The sequence below is a fragment of the Leucoraja erinacea genome, chromosome 22 (assembly GCF_028641065.1).
Source record: "Leucoraja erinacea ecotype New England chromosome 22, Leri_hhj_1, whole genome shotgun sequence".
Lineage (NCBI taxonomy): Eukaryota > Metazoa > Chordata > Chondrichthyes > Rajiformes > Rajidae > Leucoraja > Leucoraja erinaceus.
In genome coordinates this window covers 23,868,174-23,894,259 of record NC_073398.1, presented here as the reverse complement: position 1 = coordinate 23,894,259, position 26,086 = coordinate 23,868,174, and the positions used below count along the sequence as shown (strand labels likewise).

At 42.2% G+C, this 26,086-nt stretch overlaps 1 protein-coding gene across 1 annotated transcript in view; it reads left to right on the top strand.

The window, feature by feature from the left end:
• The window catches only part of reln (reelin), a 253,257-nt gene that overhangs the window by 143,072 nt on the left and 84,099 nt on the right, over positions 1-26,086 (top strand). Inside the window, exons 21-28 of the mRNA XM_055653596.1 lie at positions 3,642-3,825; positions 5,084-5,196; positions 10,495-10,632; positions 11,759-11,945; positions 12,787-12,992; positions 13,576-13,747; positions 21,462-21,656; positions 25,254-25,489. Coding sequence (XP_055509571.1) covers positions 3,642-3,825; positions 5,084-5,196; positions 10,495-10,632; positions 11,759-11,945; positions 12,787-12,992; positions 13,576-13,747; positions 21,462-21,656; positions 25,254-25,489 — 1,431 coding nt within the window. The remainder of the gene's footprint in view (positions 1-3,641; positions 3,826-5,083; positions 5,197-10,494; positions 10,633-11,758; positions 11,946-12,786; positions 12,993-13,575; positions 13,748-21,461; positions 21,657-25,253; positions 25,490-26,086) is intronic.

Here is a 26,086-nt window from a genome sequence, read left to right as displayed (position 1 = left end):
TGGTCGGGACCTGTGGTCGGGGCCATGAACTGTCCATAGACGCCGCTATGTACAAGCCCTCTCGTCGGGATGATCGAAACTCCGACGTTGGGACGGATCGGAACACTTTCGCTTGGAGCGAAACGGAATGCTTGGAGTTCCCGAATTGGCCACTTCCTTTCAGCATTGCTGCCTGCAAATATGCATATATACATTGACCTTATCATCTGTTTCTTCAATAGGCAAATTAAATAACTTGTATGAAAGGTGGTTTTTGTGTAGAATATATTTGTAGAGGAATTTGTAGAAGGGTTGGATCACACTCTATTTGATCCACTGCTTGTCGGACACACTCGAGTTACTATTTGAATTAAGAAGTTGCAAATATATTACCAATTGGGTCAGTCAGGATTCAGACAAATCCTTAGTTTAGTCATTTTCTTTACAATGCAATTATTTTTCTTCAATATAAAACCTATTAACACTTTTAGCTCTTAGCTCTAATAATATTGTTCTTCAGTGGTGGATATGACAAACATTAACAGCTTAGCTAATAAAGCCAGAGGCAGCAAAGGCAGGATCTCAGAGCCGCCTGTAGTAGTTGTATCCAGGTTCCCTCTGAATCGAGTGACTTGGCTTAGTCCTGTTTTTTATCAGACACAGATTGCTGTCAACAGTGATGATAAACAGGTGTTTGTTGCTTCATCTGGACCAAGGAAAAAGTAAAAGCTTATCTTGGACAACTGAATGATGTTACCTCCTTGGTCAATCTCAATTATGCCAATTCCTTGCTCTTATCTGTACAAGAGGTGGTTTACACTACAAACTTTAAGACTAAAAGATCATGAATATGGCCTTTTACAAGATAGAGTGAGTGACACAGAAGTAGTAAATATCCAAAAGAATAAACAGCTGGTCCTCAATTTACAAAGTAAATGAATTAAATAACATTTTGTAAATCACAAAAGGTGAGATATAGTACATTGTGCATACTTTGGTGCAGTGTGTTCCTACAAGTAAATAGTGCACTTTTCCTTTATAGTTAAATAATATTGAATATTCAGAATATTGAGGCTTCCACATCATGGCATGTCGGTCACAGTGCTCAGCAACTGCGGCACTGAGTCCGAGCCATTCACTGTGGAAACGGGGGTCACACAGGGATGCATCATCACACCCACCCTGTTTGTCGTCTTCATTGCTGCCATACTTCACCTCATTGGTGAAGAGCTGCCACAGGGGATCCCAATCCTCTACAGAACTGACAGTGGGCTCTTCAACCTTAATAGGTTGAAGGCCAAGAGCAAAGTCAGTAACACCGCCATCGTGGATCTTCAGTACGTGGACGACTGCGTCATTGCAGCACGCTCTGCAGAAGACCTTCAGGGCATCCTGAATGCTTTTGCCAAGGCATACAGAGCCTGGGCCTAGCCTTAAATATAAAGAAGACCCAGGTCCTACATCAACCTCCACCCAACCAGCCGTCTACCCAGCCCACTATAAAAGTGGACGACACCACTCTTGACCACATCGACTATGAGGTCAACCATCGCCTGAGCTGTGCCAGCGGAGCCTACGCCAGACTCGGGAAAAGAGTCTTTGAAGACCGAGACCTAAAGGTTGAAACAAAACTGCTGGTCTACAGAGCCGTTGTTCTCTCCACCTTCTTGTATGGAGCTGAGTCATGGACCACCTACAGCAGGCACCTGAGAGCCCTGGAACAATACCATCAAAGATCCTTACGAAAGATTCTGAGGATCAGCTGGGTGGACAAACGTACCAACATCAGCATTCTGGAGGAAGCCAACATGACCAGCATCACCACCACAATAATGCAGCACCAACTTCGATGGACTGGCCATGTCATCCGCATGTCCAACACGTGTCTCCCTAAACAAATCCTGTACTCTCAATTGAAGGTAGGTCGGCGAGCCCCCAGCGTGCCAAAGAAACGCTTCAAGGACAACATCCAGAACAGTCTGAAGAAATTCCACATCACATCAAGCAACTGGGAGCATATTGCACTGGACAGGCGCTCCTGGAGGAAATCAGGTGCACGTTCACGAAATGGAACTACGCCTTGTCGCAGAGACAAAGCGACAGCACTGTAAGGACAGAGAGAAGGGGGCTCGACGATTATCAACCGCCATCAGTCTCCACTGCCCAGGTTGCACCAAGGTGTGTGGATCGCGGATCGGCCTCTATAGACATCTGCAGACCCACAAGTAGACAACCATATGGAGAGGAGAGGACAGTTATACCGTCAAAGCTTGTTTCTTAAAAAACAGACAGCAACAAAGACTGTTAAAGGTAAACCGTGGCAATCTTTAATTGAGTCGTCAGACGGACGTGGCGAGATTACAATGAGCACAAATGGTGCTCAGTGCTACTCGGGCACCCACTCACAGAACAAAGAAGAATTAGCACAATTATACATTTTCCTTATCAGTAAAACATTCCTACCAAGTCTGAATATGGCATGACTGAAAGATTCTGTAGCCTTTCAGAATACAAGAAAGGTTGGGTCCAAATCAAGCTCATCCAATAACAAGTTATTACTTATCTTTGGGGTGTCCGCTTTTTTGCCTGCAGAGGAAACAATAACCCAATAACCCATTGACCTCATGAATAGTATGGGACGAATTGGGACAAATTGCTACACTCATTATGCAAACTGTAAAATCTTTAACTATTTGGAAAAGAGAAACAAAGTTAGTTATTTCCCACTTTATTTTAAAAGACTGTTCCCCCAGAGATTGTGCAGATCTACTAGAGGTTTCTTATAATAGTTAGCTCGTACCCCCTCAAAGATCAAATGACGCTCAATCTTAGAAGTTAACCAAAATAAATGTGTCCCAGTCCCCAGACTCATGACCAATACCAACAAATTAATACAGGGCCATTGACGATTTGAAGCCTTGAAGGTACCATTCGTCCAAACCACTTCCAAATGACAATTTCTTATGTTTTTTGGTTGTGTATATGCAGCATTTGGCACTTGTCAAATTTTCAAATGAAGTGCAGTGCAGCATGGTTAGATGAAGAGTAACATTATCATCCCATATTGTATTTCAGTTCCAATGTCAGGCAACAGCATAGGATTATTTTGTCATTATCCTCAACAATTTTATTATTATTATTTATTATTATCGTTGAAAACATTAGTGACGCAATGGTGCTGGTGACGGACGCACCACACATCTCTGTCCTCCATGCAGCTGGCAAGCTCCTCTTTTGTCTCTACATATGCGTCTTCCATCAACGTCTTCAGCATCGTCTTGATTGGCCGTCCCGGGTCACATGTTCCATGGGTGGGTTCCCACAGCACAACCCTGTTTGCTGGCATTTCTGGGTGGCGGTAGCAGGGACCAGCGAGCCTCCTCCTTCTCCACCTGATCTTCTCTTGGCCTCTGTAACTAAGGATGAAAATTAGTTGTGAAATAAAGTAGCATTATGCTTTTGATGTCTGGATTTAGGCAGGCAGAGCCCCAGTAGCTACCAGGTAAAGAAGACTTGGTCTCACATTCTTTGAATCCAGAATCACTGGGATGAGTCACTGCAGACATTGTTGTAATTGATCATTTTGACCTTTATCGTCATCCTGACAATTTTGTCCATGGTTTGCGTCCACTACATGTTGTTTGTCTTTGTCTTTGCTGTAGTTTCACTGGAGATTCCAAAACAACGCGCTACGTTGAAACCCAATCCATGCAAATTGGGGCTTCCTACATGCTGCAGTTCAACCTGGTGATGGGCTGTGGAAAGCCTTTTGCACTGCACGTGGACAACCAAATCAGCCTGGAGTATTCCACCAACCATGGCCTGACCTGGCATCTTGTACTAGAGGTAAATCCCAAGCAATTGGACTTGCCAAGTGCTACAAAGACCATTCACATTGGGAGAAATTGTACTCTTTGTTGAGTTCATTTCACTTGTACTTACATTGTACAGAAATTTATTTTTTCAGATGGTCTGATGGTCTTCAAGCACATACCATTAAGTGTTAATTATGGTACCTATTGAATGCATGTGTACTTTCTTTGGATAGTGTTTTTGGATAAATTCTACCTAATTTGGATGGGAAAATATGTGGACAGCTGGTCAAGGGCCCGCAGACTGCCAATGAACAGTTGACCCGCTGCAATGTCATGAATACTAAGTCACTGGTTTGCATTTCAGTGCGTTTTTTGTGCCAGATGTTGCACATTAGTAATGTGTAACAATTCCAGAAAGTAGTTTATCTTTTACTTTTCATGGCCAAATTTGAATGTGTTTGGCCATGCTCTCGTGTGTGAAGTGAAAAATGACACAGAGTGCTGGAGTAACTCAGCGGGTCAGGCAGCATCTCTGGAGAAAAGGGATGGGTGACGTTTGAGATTGGAACTTTTGGACTTTACGAAGTTTTCTTCCAATTTTGTTATCATATCATAGCATGTTTAATGGTTGGATTTGTGCAGGTAATGTCTTGTGTTCCTCTCTGATCTTTTAATATTTCAGCTCCCATGGCCACACCTGAAAAACTGAGAGCATGGTGGCTCATTGTGGTTAAGGCTGAATGAAGGCCTGATCTTTAGCAGCAACAGGAGGGAGATTTATTCCTTTCAAATGTGGATCTGTGAAAATATGAAAGAGATTCCAGAATGATTGGAGTTTGTGTTTGCACAAATATTAATTGATTACCTAGTAACACAAGCCCATTAATTGGTTCATCCTGGACCTCTGTTGAAATTATCCTAAATGTGGCCCATGTAGAGACTGTTCTCACAATGTTATTTTGAAATTGATGCATGTTTAACTTCTGATCATTAAACTTTGTATTCCAACTGCTACCCTCTTTGAATAGAGAATATGTAATATAGAATGAAGTGGCTCTGATGTTAAAAGTCACTGTAGAAAGCTTACCATTTTTATAAATCACAATTAGAATTGTGAAAAACAGACGGACTGAGGTTATTTTGCAGGCCAGGCTCAGTTTTGATTTTTCTATTCAAATTTACAATAATCTAATCACTCTGAAGCTTTACGCCTGGTGTCTTTGAATGGAGGGATGTGGGATTTTAAAAGCGATGACAATCTTGTTATTTTCTGTCTTGGTTTCCTGCAGGAGTGCTTTCCCAGCATGCCGAGTTGCCAAGAGTTCACTTCTGCCAGTGTTTATCATTCCTCAGAGTTCTCACAGTGGAAAAGAGTAACTGTGTCCCTGCAGCAGAAAACATGGTAAGAATATCTTTGTAGGCATTAATCCTTGGGAAAGGGCCAAATATAAGGTGAATCATTGTCTTCCCACCAACTGTCTCGTCTCGTAAATCTACAGAATGTGAAATGAAAGATTCCATGTAACTGAACTATGATTGGCTCCTCCCAAACCTGCGACGATGGGTTTAATTATCTTAACAGCTGTTATCTACTCAAATTAATTTTTAATCTCTGTAATAGGCATAAACATTTTAACAAGCTTCTGTAAGGCATTGATAAAATATGTGCCGTTTTTTAGTATCTTGACGAATGCATTCAAACCACAAAGATCACTGATGTTCAAACATGTTCAAGTGTGTTAGATGGGATTTGCTAATCTTCGCACCAGTCTCATTAAGCATTTGCAGGACATTTAAGCTTGAGCCTGCCATTTTTTTTTTTAAACATTCGCTTTAAGTATCAAGTACAGCTTAGACAAATTGCATTTGTTATTGCTTTATGAAAATGAATTTGGCTTTACGTGTGGATATTTGCATATCTGCACTGCTGATGAGATGCAGGCGGCTGTCAGGGACAGGTTTTTTTATTAAGCCAGAGTAATTATCACATTTCAGTTTTGGAATATAAATATTAAAATACTATTACATTATTTGGTATTTGGCAGGGGAAGGCATGTTTGAACATTCACTTATAATCATTTGATCTTCCTAAATGGGTTGACCTTGAAAACCAGCTTGAGGTTTTTCCACAGCCTAACACATGCAGCTTGCCTTGAAGTTTAGAATCCTAAAGATCTGGTATTCAGAACACTGGGGACCGTAGAAAACAAATATGCGCTCGAGGAAAGGAATACTGCCTTGGAAGCAATACCCTTCATGTGGCTAGTTGGCCCTTGACCCCCCCCCCCCCCCCCCCCCCTCTCTAACAGATCTACTTGTTAAATAATGTATCCATGCATATTTGCTGTTCATGACTGGTGCAGGGCAAATGTACGACTCTGAGTACAGTGGATGATCAGCATGGGAATTCAGAACACGGGAAAACATCTTCCATGTTCAACCAATGTCAAGAGTGAAGAGTGTTTTATTGTCATACATTCCAAAATAGGACAATGACATTTTTACTTTCAGCAGCACAACAGATATGTTAACATAGTACTCTGTAAACACCAAAATAAACAACAACAACAAATCTGTATATATAAACAATAATAGTGCAAAGACCAAAACAATGCCCCCAACACCATGTAGTTCGCAACTTATTTGGAGATTGTCGTGTTTAATAGCCTGATGATTGTAGGGAAGTAGCATCTCCTGATCCTGCACACAAGAAATAAAGTGGCTGAGTTAGAAATTGGCAAGTGTAATGTTGTGGGAATTACAGAGACATGGCTGCAAGAGGACCAGGGCTGGGAACTGAATGTTCAGGGGTATACGTCCTATCGACAAGACAGACAGGTGGGCAGAGGGGGTGGGGTTGCTCTGTTGGTAAGGAATGAAATTCAGTCCCTTGCGAGGGGTGACATAGAATCAGGAGATGTTGAGTCATCATGGATAGAATTGTACTGGTAAAATACCCTAATGGGAGTTATCTACAGGCCCCCAAACAGTAGCCTGGATATAGGGTGCAAGTTGAATCAAGAGTTAAAATTGGCATGTTGTAAAGGTAATGCTACGGTGGTTATGGGAGATTTCATCATGCAGGTAGACTGGGAAAATCAGGTTGGTACTGGATCCCAAGAAAGGGAGTTTGTGGAGTGCCTCCGAGATGGATTCTTAGAGCAGCTTGTATTGGAGCCTACCAGGGAGAAGACAATTCTGGATTTAGTGTTGTGTAATGAACCGGATTTGATAAGGGAACTCAAGATAAAGGAGCTATTAGGAGGTAGTGACCATAATATGATGTTTTAATCTACAATTTGAGAGGGAGAAGGGAAAATCGGATGTGTCAGTATTACAGTTGAGCAAAGGGGACTATGGAGGCATGAGGGAAGAGCTGGCCAAAGTTGACTGGAAAGAGACCCCAGCATGGATGATAGTGGAATAACAATGGCAGGTATTTCTGGGAATGAAACAGAAGGTGCAGGATTAGTTCATTCCAAAGAGGAAGAAAGATTCTAAGGGGAGTAAGACGCGCCCGGACTGTGGCTGACAAGGGAAGTCAAGAACAGTATAAAAATAAAAGGGAGAAGTATAACATAGCAAAGATGAGCAGGAAGCCAGAGGATTGGGAAACTTTTAAAGGGCAACAGAAGATACGTGACTAAAAAGGCAATACGGAGAGAAAAGATGAGGTACGAAGGTAAGCTAGCCAAGAATATCAAGAAGGATAGTAAATGCTTCTATATCTATAGGTATGTGAAGAGGAAAAAATTGGTTAAGACAAATGTGGGTCCCTTGAAGACAGCAACAGGTTCATTTATTATGGGGAACAAGGAAATGGCAGACGACTCGAACAGGTACTTTGGATCTGTCTTCACTAAGGAAGACACAAACAATCTCCCAGATGTACTAGTGGCCAGAGGACCTATGGTGATGGAGGAACTGATGGAAATTCACATTCGGCAGGAAATTGTTGGGTAGACTGATGGGACTGAAGGCTGATAAATCCAGGGCCTGATGGTCTGCAACCCAGGGTACTTAAGGAGGTGGCTCTAGAAATTGTGGACGCATTGGTGACCATTTTCCAATGTTCTATAGATTCAGGATCAGTTCCTGTGGATTGGAGGGTAGCTAATGTTATCCCATTTTTTAAGAAAGGAGGGAGAGGGAAAACAGGGAATTGTAGACCAGTTCGCCTGACATCGGTGGTGGGGAAGATACTGGAGTCAATTATAAAAGATGAAATAGCAGCACATTTGGATAACAGTAACAGGATCGGTCCGAGTCAGCATGGATTTATGAAGGGGAAATCATGCTTGACTAATCTTCTGGAAGTTTAATGTGGATAAATGTGAGGTTATCCACTTTGGTGGCAAGAACAGGAAAGCAGATTATTATCTGAACGGTGCCATTAGGAAAAGGGGAAGTACAATGAGATCTGGGTGTCCTTGTACATCAGTCACTGAAAGTAAGCATGCAGGTACAGCAGGAAGTGGACAGCTAATGGCATGATGGCCTTCATAACAAGAGGAGTTGAATATAGGAGCAAAGAGGTCCTTCTGCAGTTGTATAGGGCCCTGGTGAGACCACACCTGGAGTATTGTATGCAGTTTTGGTCTCCAAATTTGAGGAAGGACATTCTTGCTATTGAGGGAGTGCAGCGTGGGTTCACAAGGTTAATTCCCAGGGATGATGGGGACTGTCATAAGTTGAAAGAATGGAGAGACTGGGCTTGTATACATTGGAATTTAGAAGGATGAGAGGGGATCTTATTGAAACATATAAGATTATTAAGGGATTGGACACACTAGAGGCAGGAAACATGTTCCTGATGTTGGGGGAGTCCAGAACCAGGGGCCACAGTTTAAGAATAAGGGGTAGGCCATTGAGAACGGAGATGAGGAAAAACCTTTTTCACCCAGACAGTTGCAAATCTGTAGAATTCTCTGCCTCATTAGGCAGTGGAGGCTGTTTCTCTGGATGCTTTCAAGAGAGAGTTAGATAGAGCTCTTAAAGATAGCAGAGTCAAGGGATATGGGGAGAAGGCAGGAATGGGGTACTGATTGTGGATGATCAGCCATGATTACAGTGAATGGCGGTGCTGGCTCGAGGGGCCGAATGGCCTCTCCTGCACCTATTGTTTATTGTCTTTTGTCTATTGTTACAGTTTTCAGGCTCCTATGTCTTCTTCCCAATGGCAGGAGTGAAATGAGAGTGTGGCCAGGGTAGTGTTGGTCTCTGACGATGTTGGCTGCCTTTTTGAGGCAGTGACTGCTGTAGATCCCTTTGATGGTAGGAAGGTCTGTACCAGTGATGGAGTGGACAGTGTTCATCACTCTTTGCAATCTTCTTCATTCCTGGATGTTCGAGTTACTGAACCAGGCCGTGATGCAACCAGTCACTATGCTCCATACCGTACACCTGTAGAAGTTCAAGAGAGTATTTGTTGACATTACTGAAAGCATCCAACAATTAACACCGTGATTAATTTTATTTAGATTTAACTTTCTTAAATACAATAATTGTGGTATTGGTTAATCACATGGAAATGTATAAGAATCACAGGTGTCTATCAGTTAACTTTTCCCAAATATTCTCACAGAAGATTCAGATTACATTCCCCACTCTACTGACTTCATCACTTCAATTACATTGCATTTGAGTAATTGCAGCATACAGTGCATGGTCTTTGGACCAATTTACAATGTTGCTTTGCTTGTGTGAAATATATCTTGAAGATTAAGTATAGGTTAAGATTGTTCCTTTGTACACCTCCCTCCAGTAGGTATTGATTGCAAGAACCCCACAGACCTTTGGTACCTCACTCAAGTTACCATTCTTTGTATACAAACCAGAAAATGAATATGGCCAGGTTTGGCTATTCCTTTTTTACTATAGCTGAGCATTGCTCTGTCTCCAGGAAGCTTTGCTCTAACATAGGCCAAAAGCAATCATGACCAAAACCTGCTAATGATTCGTCCCTCTAGTTTTGAAGACTCAGGCCACTGTGCTAGAAAAGGTCAAATGAACTGTTAAGACTAGAAAACAAACTTAAAATCATGTAGTCTATTTGCCAAGTCAACTATTTAGAAAGTTAAAGTGTTTAAGAAGGAACTGCAGACACTGGAAAATCGAAGGTAGATAGAAATGCTGGAGAAACTCAGCGGGTGAGGCAGCATCTATGGAGCGAATGAAATAGTCAACGTTTCGGGTCGATACAGTCTGAAGAAGGGTCTTGACCAGAAACGTTGCCTATTTTCTTCGCTTGAGTCTGAAGAAGGGTCTCGACCCGAAACGTTGCCTATTTCCTTCGCTCCATAGATGCTGCCTCACCCGCTGAGTTTCTCCAGTGTTTTTGTCTACCTTAGAAAGCTAAAGATATTTCCTTCAACATGTCTGCAGGATGTTTCACTGTGACAACTTGTAGTAAAACCAGATCCCTCCGATCTATCAGTCACTATAAATGCCTTCATAAAAGACATTTTCATATTCATATTCATGGCTAAAAGATATTGACGGATAGTGGTTACAGTTTGCATGCTGCTCTTCTTAAAACAGCATTGTGTATTTATTGTTGTACTTATTGTATTTATAGGTTGCTCTATGAGCTTCATGCAAATTAGAAATGTCATTGCACCCTGGTGTATATGACAATAAACTAATCTGAAATTGGATATGTTAATTCTGAAGACTAATGCATCTTTTTAAATGTACTCAGGTCAAGTGCCACACGTTTCCGCTGGAGCCAGAACTATTACATGGTTCAAGATGAATGGGCATTAGATGATATTTATATTGGACAACAGTGTCCTGGGATGTGTAATGGCCATGGCTGGTGTCACAACGGATTATGCAAGTATGTGGGTGTAGTAACATACAACTAATGCCTTGTCAGCAGATATGTGTTGGACAATAGAAGATCATTGAGACACTTGAACCTAATTCACCATTCACTTCAAAAATAGACGATCTATACCTCAACTTAATTTACTCACCTTTGATCTGCATCTCTTGATGTCCTTAAGTAATAATTAGTTAGGTTTAGTTTAGTTTATTGTTACATGTAGCCCAGTACAGTGAAAAGCTTTTGTTGCGTTAGAGATTTTAAAAGATTTAATTGTTTGAAGTCTTTTAGTTTAGTTTAGAGATACAGTGCGGAAATAGGCTCTTCAGCACACCGGGACCGGGACTGGGACCGGGACTGGGACCGTGCCGACCAGTGATTCCCACATACTTACACTATCCTACACACACTAGGGATAATTTACAATTATTCCAAGCCAATTAACGTACAAACCTGTACGTCTTTGGAGTGTGGGAGGAAACCGGAAAACCCACGTAGTTCACTGGGAGAATGTACAAACTCCGTGGTAGCAGAGGATGTTAAAGTAAGGATTATGATGGAGCAAATAAATTATATGCAAGGAACGATGGGATTGACGTACTGACTGCCTTTTTATCAATACATATCATTTCTTTAATAAAAAGGAACAGCAGGTGGTGATTTATACTAAAGATACCAAATGCTGGAGTAACTCAGCGGGTCCGGAAGCATCGCTGGGGAAATGGGTGGGTTCAGACTGAAGAAGAGCCCCGATCTGAAACGTCACCTTATCCATTTTCTCCAGAGATGTTGCCTGACCCACTGAGTTATTCCAGCATTTTATGTTTGTCTTTCATGCCTTTCATTAGTTATTTATTTTTATAACCATATAACCATATAACAATTACAGCACGGAAACAGGCCATCTCGGCCCTTCTAGTCCGTGCCGAACACGTATTCTCCCCTAGTCCCATCTACCTGCACTCAGACCATAAATTTTGAATACTTCTACAATTGAAATTTATGACCTTACAACACCACCAATCATTTGATTTAACATCCCCTTAAGGTAAAGTTGGGTAAATACAGCTTATAGACATGGTGCAGGAGTGCACCTTCACCAAACTGTGACTGAACATGGTTTTATCTTCCCTTGCAGTTGTGATCCAGGTTATCGTGGATCTTCCTGTAAACCAGAGGTGATGTTACCTTCAACGGTGACATGCGACTTTGAGAATGAGGCTGTGATGAAGAATGATTGGCAGGAAGTGATAGGAGGACAAATTGTTAAACCCGAGGAAGGCTGTGGAATCATTTCTTCTGGATCCTCTCTCTACTTCTCTGAGGTAAAGTTCACTCTTTTCTCCAATACAACCTGAATCGTTGTCAGATTGGGAGAGGCTTTCATACTATGTATATTGGAATTAATGCCCTCATACAAAATTATTAGTAAAGGTGAACAGTTACATGAGTTTAAGGATAAGGGGAAAGTCTTTTAGGACTGAGATGAGAAAAACATTTTTCACACAGAGTGGTGAATCTGTGGAATTCTCTGCCACAGAAGGTAGTTGAGGCTGGTTCATTGGCTATATTTAAGAGGGAGTTAGATGTGGCCCTTGTGGCAAAATGGATCAGGGGGTATGGAGAGAAGGCAGGTACAGGATACTGAGTTTGATGATCAGCCATGATCATATTGAATGGGCTCGAAGGGCCGAATGGCCTACTCCTGCACCTATTTTCTATGTTTCTATGAACACTTGGTTGTTCAGAGTAGCAATGATAGCCATAAACTATGCAGGCTTCCTGTTCGATCGTTAGCCATCATTGGTATTCATGGTCTCAGTTAGTCAGTCGTAGCAGAGGTACAATTGGAAAAATTGATGGTAGACAAAAATGCTGGAGAAACTCAGCGGGTGAGGCAGCAATAGGCGACGTTTCGGGTCGAGACCCTTCAGACTGCAGAACTAAGGTGCTTTGAGACAGAGATAAAACTATTATGGGCTAAAGTACCATGTGATTATTTCCTCCTTCATTCACTTGTTGCAAAGAGTAATCTCCACTTATCTTTGTGCAAATCGTTTACCCAGTGTTTTCTGTCATTTGTTGCCATGTGTTTTAATAACATGAAGTGAAGGATATATCCACCACTCCAACATTACATTTACTAGCATTTCTTTGTTTATCCAGAATGGAAAGAGGCAGCTGGTTAGCTGGGACCTGGACACCCAATGGGTCGACTTTATCCAGTTTTATATTCGGATTGGAGGGAACACGGGATCCTGTAACACGCCTGACAGCAGAGAGGAGGGCGTTTTGTTGCAGTACAGCAACAATGGTGGCATTACCTGGAACCTGCTGTCAGAAATGTACTTCTCCGATTTCAGTCAACCCAGGTATGATGCAGGGACCGAGCAGGTTGGTTTCAAGACAATTAAACAAACATTGAAGCTGAATGTTGTTGCGCTGGGTAGCACATCTCTTCACAGCTGCTTTTTAACATTCTTCAAAGGTGCTTTGGCCAGATTGGTCACAGTAGCATTGTGTGCTTGCTCCCAAAAATGCTGCTGTCGTTGCCAGCTCTCTCCTCGGCTTTGTAAATAAAATGCAACACCTGGAGAAATGTAACCTTTCCAGCAGTGGTTTCTCTGCATCTTCCACGCACTGCAGCCTCCTGACATTGGTCCCTACAGCCCAGTACTCTGCTGGCACCGGCTACATGTGTTCTATCACTGCAACACTTGGCAGTGGAAGGAACAATTCCCCAGAAAGCAAGCATGCTGCAGAGTTCAGCCCATCAGGGGAGTGACATTCAGGAACCTTTAGTGCGGGAAGAGTTCCTGAAGCAAGTTCAATCTTCCAGTCCAGAGAAGTAGACTCCTCTTTTATCTGAGAATAGGTAGAGTCAATGTAAACAAACTGGAAGACTGAAGTTAAAGCAAAATCATTTTTGTTGCTCGTTTGTGTTGTATTCAACAGATTTGTTTATTTTGAGATTCCGGCCTTGGCGAAGACGACTTGTACAAGGTTCCGCTGGTGGCAGGCAGTTCATTCCGGGGAAGGGTATGACCAGTGGGCTATTGATGACATCATCATTTTATCTGAGCGGCAGAAACAAATCATCCCTGTCATCACACCAACAATACAACAGGTAACAATGTGATTATTTCATTATTGAACATTACCTGGAGAAACTCCAGTTGAATGCTAAAACTGAATATTACTTCAGGGTCATCTTGCCACTAGCTCTTTGAGCAACTGGTTGGAGTTGCACGTCAAGGCTGTAGATACACCCGATGGCCGTACAGATGGATGCTGTGGGACGGCTCAGCCTGGACAATAGCTGGGGAATAGATCACAATGAGAAAGGTTTTTTCCGGATGCTCAGGTTTCCTCCCACATTCCAAAGGTTTGTAGGTTAATTGGCTTCTGTAAATTCTGTAAACGGGTCTTCGTTGTCGTTGGGGCCTAACACCGTGGAGCGGACTCCAACTGGAACGACCTGGGAGCTCCAGTCGCGGAGCCTGCGAGCTTACCATCGTGGGGCTGGCTGGCTTCGGAGTGTGGAGAGCTGTGGTGGCGCGCGGCTGCGATCCGACTCCGGAGCTCGGAGGCTCCAGCTGCAGGTCCGGTGGACGGTGACATCGGGAGCTCACAGGTCCCTGATGGGAGACCGCTTTTCAGAGCTCCCGCAACGGCAACTTCTCCCGCCGAAGTTGCGGGGTTGTAAATGACCCGGAGTGGGGCCTTACATCGCCCGGCGCAGCTTTAATGACCGTGGGATTTGCCATCGCCCGCCGGGGGCTCCAAGATTAAGACACGGAGTGGGGCCTTACATCGCCTGGCGTGGCTTTAACTGCCGCAGGACTTACTATCGCCCGCCGTGGGCTTTGGCATTAGGAGGATAATGGAACACAGGGGAGAGACAGGACTTTGCCTTCCATCACAGTGAGGAGGAGATTCATTGTGATGGATGTTTGTGTGAATTGTGTTGGTTGTGTGTCTTGGTTCTTTTCTTGTTGTATGACTGCAGAAACCAAATGTTGTTTGAACTTAATTTGGGGTTCAAATGACAATAAATAAATTGTGTAATTGTATAATTATACCTGTCTAAATGTTTCTTAAATTCTGCAATATTACCTGCCTCAACTACCCCTTCAGCAAGCTCGTTCCATACACCCACCACCCTTTGTGTAACAAAAATATTACCCCTCGGATTCCTACTCAATTTATACCCCTTCACCTTAAACCTATGTCCTCTGCTTCTCGATTCCTCTCCTCTGGTTCTTGCCTAGAGTAGCAGAATCGAGAACCAGAGGACCTAGGTTTAAGGTGAAGGGGAAAAGATTTAATAGGAACATTTTTACACAAAGGGTGGTGGGTGTATAGAACAAGTTGCCAGAGGAGGTAGTTGAGGCATTTCAGAAACAGCTGGACAGGTACATGGATAGGACAGATTTGGAGGGATATGGACCAAATGCGGGCAGGTGGGACTAATATAGCTGGGACAAGTTGGCCGACGTGGGCAAGTTGGGCTGAAGGGCCTGTTCCCACACTGTATCACTCTGTGACTCTATAACTCTGTATTCAGTGCTGGAGCTGTTGGTTCAGGACGAGCAGGTTCCCTTCAAAATCTCATTCTCTGCCGGCTCAGTCAAATGATATCCTGCCCGTCACTCCCAAGGTTTCAAGTGTCTGATGGAGTGCCATTCACATTCCAACAATCTTAAATCCAGCTCTTTTAATCACCCTTGGATGGACCGCAGTTAGAAATAAAATATAGATTCATGTCCTTGACACACTGGAAGTAATCAGTGAAAGGCTGGAATTGCTCAAGGGAATTGGTTTAGAAAACAGATGTGCATTTTATGCGCTCATCAATCTTTGCATAAAATCTAATCACTGAAATGGAGAATTTTTTATCATTGATCAACATTAATAAAAACATTTGATTAGTCAAGGTTATCGTCCATGTATATATCTAATAAACTGAGCGAATTATGTTATGTCAATTGCACCATTAAAAACGTTTTAAAATTTGACAAAACGATAACTGAACAATTTGTTAATCATCAGGATATGGAAGGTTAATCGGGTTCAGAACTTTGTATGTTCATGAATTCCTCGCTTTTTTATTCTGAGCAATAAGTAATAAAGCTTGGAGGTAGACAAAAATGCTGGAGAAACTCAGCGGGTGAGGCTGCATCTATGGAGCGAAGGAAATAGGCGACGTTTCGGGCTGAAACCCTTCTTCAGACGCTTGACGCATTCAAAGCTTGGTTGTATTTCAACTGTTTGTTCAGTGCAAACTGTTCCCAGTTACTCCAATGATTAATCAAGCTCAAAAGCATTTTATAACATTGCAAGAATATTCTGTATGCAGAGATTAGAAATACTCTTTACTTTTGAGATCCTGTTTAAGTCTTCAAAAAAGAGTGTTTCAAGGGCCTGTCCCACTTGGCGATTTTTTTTCAGCGACTGCCTGCGTCATAGCAGGGTCGCCTAAAGATTTGAAACTTTTCAAAATCCAGCGGTGACAAAAAAAATGTTGCGGCACTTGAAACACCGTGCGTCAATATGTCATCACGGAGCATCACGCCGCGTCCCACCGCATATTTTTCACGCCGCATCATGCCGAAACAAAATCGGCAAGTGGGACAGTCCCTTTAGTTGTTACTTTCTTACTCATGCAAATGAATGGCTGCAGTTTAAACAGTAAATTTGCTGGAGACACCAGAAACTGCAGATGTTAGAATCTTGAGCAAAAAAAAGTGCTTGTAGAGGTCAGCGGGTCAGGCAACATCTAAGGAGGGGAATGGACAGGTGATGTTTGGGACAGGACCCTTCTTCAGAATGAATAAGTTTGCTACCTAGGTTCAAGATTCTTCACTCTTTGGCTTGCTTATCAAACATGTCTCTGTTTTATACGAGCCATAATCATTACATTGTAATAAAGTGATTGGTCATAAATTGGCCCCTGTGAGTGGAGATATATTAAATATGAAAAGCTGTGTTAATTACCAAGGGATGAATATTTAGTAATGCACAGTCTCTCTCATTTTTCCATTTAAAGTTCTGTGACTTGACCAAGTTCAACACAATGATAGGAGGTCCTTGTGCTCTTTCCAGTATTGCACACAAGAGAAATGGGCACAAAAAGTCAATTTATAGGTTGGTGCTTATAGATTGCATTTGAAAGTTATGGGCTCAGAGAGCCATGACAAATGTGCTGTAACCAAATCAATCTGGTACCCACAGAATGAAAGCATCTGGAGAATCCCATTCACATTCTTTGATTTATTACCAATAAGATCATGCCAGTTTGCTGGATTGGAGGACGAAGGTGTTTCCTTCTTGAAATGTAATTAATTTGAAAGTGGCTTTTGCAGCTAACTAAAGTTCTCTGAAGGTGACATCAATTTCTGTGAGTTAGTCAGAGGCAGGTTTTGTAGATTGAGGTTGAATCTTGCACCTTAATTGATTTTGCAAAATGCTCTGACATTGGTCTAAAGCCTCTGTATCTGTGGGGTTCGGTTTTTAAAATCCAGGGCGCACAGAGACCTCTCCCCAATAATCCGAGTGAAGCTTTACCCCTGATGGATATAAACGACGGTGTCTTCCACTCTGAAAAGTGTGTGGGGTGATTCCCTGATGTGGTGTAATCAGTGGAGGATACTGCTTGTGGGGAAGGCATATCAGGAAATTGAGAGGCAAGTCTGAGCATTGGTTCTACACTGAGCACTGTTACTACTACCATTCTTAGCATTTACAGGTTGCGGCTTACTTCAGTACAATTATATATACAGAATGATAGAAGATCTCTTAACTGTTAGAGCAGAAATCAGACCGAGGTGACGCTGTTTTATTGCTGAAGAGCCATGATGGGCAAAGATTTACAACTAGAGAGTCTTGACAAATACTCAAAGGGGTCATTCCCAGGAATATGTTATCTATCTTGACATTAAAAAAAGACTACTTCCTTGCAAAGATCTAAATCTGTGACTGACTCTTACACTGTAAGATAATTTATTTTAAGAACAGATTCTATCTTAAGCAATCATTCCAATTGCATCAACATTACAGCAAACTTTTCACACTTTTGGCTTGTGCATATATCCTTCACCATCCAGAATATCAAGGGTTCTTGAATCAACCACTGCACACCCAAAACATTCAAATAATGTCACTGGCAGATGCAGAACAAGTCTTAAGCCATTGTTCTAATGAAAACTTTTTTTTCTCCTGACAGTTCTTAAGACAGTTAGCAGTTCAAATAGAGTCTCAGCATTAGATAATTGCAGCAATTTGCTCCAAAGTATCAGCTAGTCATGTCTCAGAGAACTGAAGCATGAAATCAATTGTTAAGTAAGGCTTAGTATTCAGTTCAGCAAGCAGGTACTTGATCGTTTACAGCTTGAAGGTGTAGTAAAACAGTGGAGCACAAATAAACGTTAAATTGGCAATTGCATTTCACAAGGTGCAATGAAGTAGTCTGCCTCCCAGCTATTTACACCACATTTACAATCAAGTGCCTCCTCAGTGTGAGAATGTTGCGAGGGGTGAGGGGCTCGTCTCTCAAAGTGCACAGCCACAAAACACCTTGATCCACCAAAGCAGGCTCTGCAGAAAATAAAGACATGAAGTGGTAGAGTAACTCAGTGAGTCAAGAGTCAATTTAAGAGGCAGCATCTCTGGAGAACGGTGCCATTTCGGGACGGGACCCTTCTTTAAATTGGAGATTTGGTTTTGGGCTGCGTGGTTGGACAGCACACGTACAAACAAGGCCACCAGAGAGGAATATACTCTGTCTCAGCAGCAAGTGAATGAAGAGTGGGAATGACCCAGTGTGCTTGGCCTGTTGGTATTGGCATCAGCTTGGGGAAGTCTTCCACGGCAGCCTTTTCACAATACCTGGAGAGATTTTCAGCTTTACGGTGAAGGAGGAGATGGAGACAATAGCTGTTGGGTGCCAGCAGCAGAACTTTCCCCTGATCCCTCCATTTTCATTGGCGAGCAGTTTGAAGTTGCCCTGAACCTGAAGACCTGTGATAGAGTTAAGGCCTGTCCCACTTATATGTCCTTGGCACGCAAATTACGCGACTTCGTGGTCGCATTGAGGCGCACGGGCATCGTGTGGCCGCGCGGGACCGGTCCCACTAAGAAGTGTGGAGGGGTATTTAGTTGTGCGCGACATCGCGCGGGGCTCTGAAATTTTTGTAGCGAACTAAATCTTCGCGCGCCAACGGCCTGTCGCGGAACTGACGGCCAAAGTGGGACAGGCCCAAGACCCTGGCGCGACGCAACGTCTCACCTCCAACAGCAGCAGGGGCAGGCAAACAATAGCCGAGCTTGGCCTGGGGCTCACGGCCGTTGCGGTCCGGATCCGCCCCCACTTCTACTCCCAGAGCGGGGCCAAGAAAATTGAAGATTGAAGAAGAGTCTCGACACGAAACACCATCCATTGCTTCTCTCCATAGGTGCTGCTGGTCCCGCTGAGTTACTCCAGCATTTTGCATCCATCTTCAATTGACTTCACGTACTCCAGACGGCTGTGCGTACACATGAAATCGCGCGGGACCGTTGCGGCTCAACGCGACCACAAGGTCACGTAAATTGCGTGCCAAGGACACGCAAGTGGGACAGGCCCATTACCCTCTGGTTTGCCACTGACAACCTTGCGCATCAGTTTTGTTCAATGATGATGATCCTACTCCGGTGCGAGATGGAGGTGGCACCTGACTGAGGAAGAGTACAAGGAGTTTTCTCTCTGTCTGGCACACAAGGTAATTGTTACTGACACAGGCTGCCAAAAATAAGAAATACTTTTATTCCACTGGTCCCCATTAACTTGCCTAGTTCAATCAACAAAGCTTGGATTTAGTTAAAGAATGATTTGAAAATAAAGCTGCATTATAGACGAAAGGTCAGCAGTGCGATTAATTGTTCTGTTGCTTTGTTTCATTATCAATAACAGCCCAATGACTGCTTTAATATGGTAACTTTCTACATCCAGCTTAAATGATCTTGATCAGGAAGTGGGAGTCAGGTTCTGTCTCATTTCTGCAGTTGTTTAAAATACTATGGCCCTTCACTACTGTGGCATCCACAGTGTGATATTGTGCACTGCAACCTGTCAAATAAGGACATAAGAAACTGAAGCAGGAGAAGGCCATTCAGCCCCTTAAGCTTACTCTACTATTCAATAACAATAAAACTGATCTTTCACATCAGCACAATTTACTTGCGTTGACTTCATATTCCGTTATTTGATACTTTTATTTCGAAGACTAAAAGGTGCCGGTATGCATAGTATGCCTTGCTGTTGATGTCTATGACAGATTGTCACATTATAAGCTGCTTAAGGGCCTGACCACCTTATTTAATTATTACATTTTATTTATTTAAGCTTTAACTTTTTTGTAATACTAAAGATGTGAAAATCTATTTTTTAACCTTTTAGAAGTACGGGTAGGCTGTACAATCACAAAAATGCATTGCCTTGATTCCCTTAATATCCAGAAAGAAATCTGCCTCTGTCTTCCATGTATTTAAGCAAATGAACCCCCATGCCCTCTCAGATGGAACATCCAAAATGTAACAACCCTCTCATCTCGGTCCAGAATGTCCAACCCTTTACTTTGAGTTGGTAACATTGGGGTAACCTTGGTTACAGATACCACATCCAGGGGGAAACAACATCCCTGCAACAAGCCTCATGAGCAATTCTGGATGTTTCATCTCTCTAAACCCAGAGTGTAGTCTGTTGTAAAGGTATACTGGGGTAAAAGGTCTTGTTGAATGGTGAAGCAGGCACGAGAGACTGAAACGTCTGCTTCTTCTGTGTTAATATTTCCCAGTAGGACTTTACCCCAATTCTAGGTATCAGTCAGCCAAATTTTTCATTGTATTCTCTCTATTGCATGTATATCCTTCATTGGATAGGGAGGCCAGATCTCCCAGCAGAACCCTGTTATAATTTCAGCAAGATGTATTTACTCGTGTACTCCAATCATTTTTGCAATTAATTGTTTTCCTTTCCTAATTGCTTTCTGTACTTGCATATTTATTTTGTTGAACCATCTCTATTCTTTAAATGCCAGTGTATGATATTTATGAACACCTATTAGAAAAAAAGTCTTCTTTGGTATTAATTAGTCAAGACAAAATATAATTTGATTCATGGTTTTTGAAACGGAGGATAAAGTTCAACTCGGGTGACAGTTTTGAAAATCTCTTTATTATTATTCGCTACTGCAAGTTTCTCCCAGGACAAGTGAGCAGGAATGCAAGCAGACAGTGACAGCTACGGCTATTTCATGGAGAGGGACTTCCTGAAATGATTCACTTGATCGTCCTTGGAATAATCGTGCATTTGCACCAATGTACTTCAAGGATGAAACTGGTATAAGCACTGTGGTTATAAGCAGCTTATCTGCCCATTCCACATGTGTTGTTCTGATATTATCTTACCCAGGATTTCCAATAATCCACCATCAAATGGCAACTCAAATGGATTTACTGTGTTTGAAGACAACTTTACATTAAGCAGCTCACTCACTGCTGGCTTACAGCCACCACATTGCAGCCTGATTTACTGGGCTCTGAACCAGTTGTTCACTTGCAACTGGCCACAATTTAACCAACACTATAGCATCATCTATATTGTCATCTTTAAACACGTAAATGTCACTGCACCATAAATAACTTTCCTTTAACATTAGATGGAACTTCTATTTATATTAAAAAATCATACGTGGCAGCATTAAGATGATCAAAAATATTTGCTTCTTACTAAAGCAGCTGGCTGAGTTCATGGATCTGATATTTATCATTTAATGTATTTTCGTTGCTTTCTTGTCCCTCAGGACTATACACCATCTTATGATATCCCGCAGAGCCAGCTGAGCATTTGGCTGATGTTAGCTAATGAGGGGATGGGCAGCAATGAAACATTCTGCTCCATGACCCACTCAGCCATGGTGTTTGCCAAATCCGATGGTGACCGGGTTGCTGTGACTCGAGACCTGACTCTGAAACCTGGAGACCTGCTTCAATTCAAGGTACTGTGTGTGTGTTCTATCACCTCTCACTGATACATACACTTCTTGCCCCAAGCCAGCTACTATCGTATCCTTGCATTATACGATGTATCAATTGGAGGTTTAATGTCCGTAAAGGAATACTTGATTTTTCTAGCACCTTTTATGTCATTTTCAAGGTCTCTCAGAGTATTTTACAGCAAATGAAGCAGTTCTGAAGTGTTATAAAGCACTAAGCTCCCACAAGCATTTGACGTGCTCTTGCAATGATTTTGGAGGGTAGTTAGTATGAAGGACATAGAAGAATACAGAACAGCGTCAAGCCCTTTAACTCACAATGTCTGTGCCAACCAGGGTGTCAAGCTAAAACGCATATTTGCCTGCACATGGTTTATATCCCTCAATTCCCTAATTGTTCATGTGTCTGTCAAATGCTTTTTAAAAGTTGCTATTGTATATATTTCCACTATATCTTCTGGCAGTTAATGCCACGCATCTTTGGTCTCCAAATCTGAGGAAGGACATTATTGCCATAGAGGGAGTGCAGAGAATGTTCACCAGACTGATTCCTGGGATGTCAGGACTTTCATATGAAGAAAGATTGGATAGACTCGGATTGTACTCGCTAGAATTTAGGTGATTGAGGGGGGATCTTATAGAAACTTACAAAATTCTTAAGGGGTTGGACAGGCTAGATGCAGGAGGATAGTTCCCGATGTTGGGGAAGTCCAGGACAAGGGGTCACAGCTTAAGGATAGAGGGGAAATCCTTTAAGACCGAGATGAGAAAAACATTTTTCACACAGAGAGTGGTGAATCTCCGGAACTCTCTGCCACAAAAGGTAGTTGAGGCCAGTTCATTGGCTATATTTAAGAGGGAGTTAGATGTGGCCCTTGTGGCTAAAGGGATCAGGGGGTATGGAGAGAATGCAGGTACGGGATACTGAGTTGGATGATCAGCCGTGATCATATTGAATGACGGTGCAGGCTCGAAGGGCTGAATGGCCTACTCCTGCACCTATTTTCTATGTTTCTATGTATTCTATCTACCACTCTGTGTAAAAATACTTGCCATAAATCATCTTTAAACTTTTGCCCTCTCATCTTAAAGCTATGCCCTGTTGTGTTTGACATCTCCGCATTGGGAAAGACTCTGACAGTTCATCCTGTATATATGTCTCTCATAATTTTATACACTTTTATCAGGGCACCCTTCAACGTTCCAGAGAAAACAATCTACATTTGCCTAACATCTTCTTACGACCAATAGTCGTAAGAAGAGCGCCCTCTCCAATGCCTCCATATCCTTCCTGTAATGCAGTGCCCAGAACTGCGCACAATACTCCATTATAGCCGAACCAACGTTTTATACAGCTGCACCATGACTTCCCAACTTTTATACTCAACATCCAACCAATGAAGACAAGCATGCTGTCGCCTGCTTTACCACCCTGTCATCTTGTGTTGCCACTTTCAGGGAATTATGGATTTGCACCCCAAGACAAACTAGTTTGTTACTGACTACAGATTGAAATAGTCTTCATGGTCATAGATATAATTGGGAATGTAGGTTCAGGGCTCAAGGGGAAAGCAATATGTAGTGCGGTTCATGTATTGGGCAGCAGCTGTTTGGTCAGTTCAACCTGTTCAGTGCCACCCCGAGTATACTTGGGTCAGGGCCAATAGTGAAAAAAAAACTTGGCAGTGAACGGGTTAAAGGAAACCAAGATATAACCAACACTGCATTAGGTCTGAGGTAAATGGATAGTGGCTGAATCATGTTGTGATTCATAATAAACACAATGCATCCATCGGAAATTGTTTTCTGCAGGCTTTGAATGAAGGTTTTAATCTTTCTATTTAAAAGGCCTACAAAGGCATAAGAATTCCTGGATAATGTATAAAAGGAAGGATGACGTTGGGAGGGTTGAATGTAATTTTGACCCGTGTCACTGCAAAGTCCTTGTTGCATTTGGTTGAATGGCTTTGTCCATTCCCTAATGTCTATGCATTTCACGACCAATATTGCTACTACAGGATTCAGATGGTAAGCCATTGCAGTTAAGATTTGGTGGAATAGTTCTCATTTTGAAAAGATCATACCTCATCCCCATTTTTTAAGCAGTTGACGCGCTGCTGTCACTGTTATGTGATACACAGGACGGGCGCATATAATTGAAAATTAATGAACTGTGCAGAAATTTCTGATCAATGTATAACAGGCAGGAGCTGAATAATTGAAAGCTTGTAAAATAATGAAAGGCTACAGAGGTGAACAGCTGATTCATTGCCACAGATCAGCTTTCCTCATAACCCAGATTTACCGCCAGTTCCTTGATATTTGTTAAAAGGGGATTTTCATCCAGTTTAGTTGTTTGGATACTGATGTTTGACAATCCAAGTTTGACGATCAAATACAAAGATTTTTTTTTCCTCTGAGATGCTAGTGGTATTTCCTCAATAAGTTCCAAAGCATTCTTCCACCAATTAATAACACAAACAAAGATTTTAGTTTAGTTTAATTTAGTTTAGTTTATTATTATCACCTGTGCCAAGGTACAGTGAAAACCCCATTTCAACCTTTCCGCTCTGTATATTTCTAATATGGGACCACAACAAATGGACTCCCTTAACGTATATGTTTTTATTTTGTTTTTCACATCATGCATTGAGATGATTTCCAGAATATAAGAAAATGGAGATGAATTATTGCACCATAAACTATGGACAACACTTGCAGATGAATGATTAATTTACACAACATTTCTCCATCTAGTATTTTAAAAAGCTCTGCAACTATTCTGATAGAGATGAGCGATCCTTTAAAGCAGCGCAGAGGAATGTCATAAAAACACCGAGTTTTCATCTACAAACATTGCCAGCGTCTAGTTCAAACATTTTGGGAGCTGAGTTTTTAACGTATAATAATGCAGAGGTGCTGGGTTTGATCCTGAACTCTGTGCCAATACAATGTGACATGGACGTACAGGTTTCCTGGGTGAACATTCAACGGTGACTGGAGCTTTCCAGCAATGATAGTCCCACATGCGATAGAAAGGAATGTTCTAAACCGTTCTAAGTTCTCTGACGTGGCTTATGGTTACTCTAAGCCACATCAGAGTTTTTTTGAATTTGAATCCTTTATTTGTCATTCAGACCTTTCGGTCTGAACAAAATGTCGTTGCCTGCAGCCATACATGTAATAATAAACAACACACATTAAACACAAATTAACATCCACCATAGTGAGTTCACCAAGCACCTCCTCACTGTGATGGAGGCAAAAGTCTTAGGGTTGCTGTCTCTTCCCTCCTCTTAAGTGGAAAGTGGAAATAAATTAAATGGAATAGAAATTGTACTCATTTTGAAATTGGGCAAAAGCAGTTTGAGCTGAACCCTAAAAGCATAAATCTATTGCTATTAAATCCTGCCCCTCTCACCTTATAGTGAAAGAGGACAATTAATATTCACGGATTCTCAATCCTTTACCAGCATAATGACTAATCTATTACATCAAGTTCACTCCCTTCCTTGCTGCAGGACAGGCATGGGTGTATGTATGGCTTTCGGATGTTTTTGCCCAGGGAGGATTTAATTTTCCACATCTGGGACTTTTCAGCTGAACATCGGGTGTGAGAGCCAGTTCAGCATTGCTGCCCCGGTTCTGCTCCAATACTCTCACGATACTGGCAGATCCTGGTCCTTGGTCAAAGAAGGTTGCTACCCTACATCAGCCAGTGTCAAAGGCTGCGAGGGAAGTTCAAGAGAACTGAGGGAGTCAACAGTCTATTACACAGGAGACTTTGAAACCTGGACAAGGATCACAGTCATTATCCCAAGATCTGTTACGTCCAGGTAAGGAAACATATTTTCAACCTACCACAAACGAGGTCGTTTATGCAACTAACATAAATACATTGATGAGAATGCTAAATTCAAGGTTATGGTTGGATGGTTGGGAAGGGCATCTCATAGAGCATAAACATTGGAATGTGTACAGTTTTGGTGCTCTTGTCCGGGGAAGTCTAGACCTTCTTTAGTGGGTTCACTGGAAGGCGGCCTCATGAGGTGAGATTGAGTAAAATGGGCCAATCTTCACTAGGGTTCAGAAATATAAGGTGGGTTCTTTCCAGAAATAAAGGAAGGGAACAAGCTTGTCCTTGCTTCTTGTATGAGTGCCTTGGAAATTATCTGTTAACTTTACTGTGGAAGTGTGGTTATTAGCTACAATGTGGTTAATGAGCCATTGCCTTGTAATGTGCTGTCTTACAGAAAATAATAAGACACTTTGTAACCTGCGCAGAACACAGGGTGTACGCACCTTCTGAAGCCACCAGCTCTTTGTAATCATTTGAGCATTAAGTCCAACTAGCGTAAGGCTGAATTGTTAAACATTTCCATTTACCGAGAGCCATTTACAGAGTAATTATTTTTACTGTTTGAAATAACTGG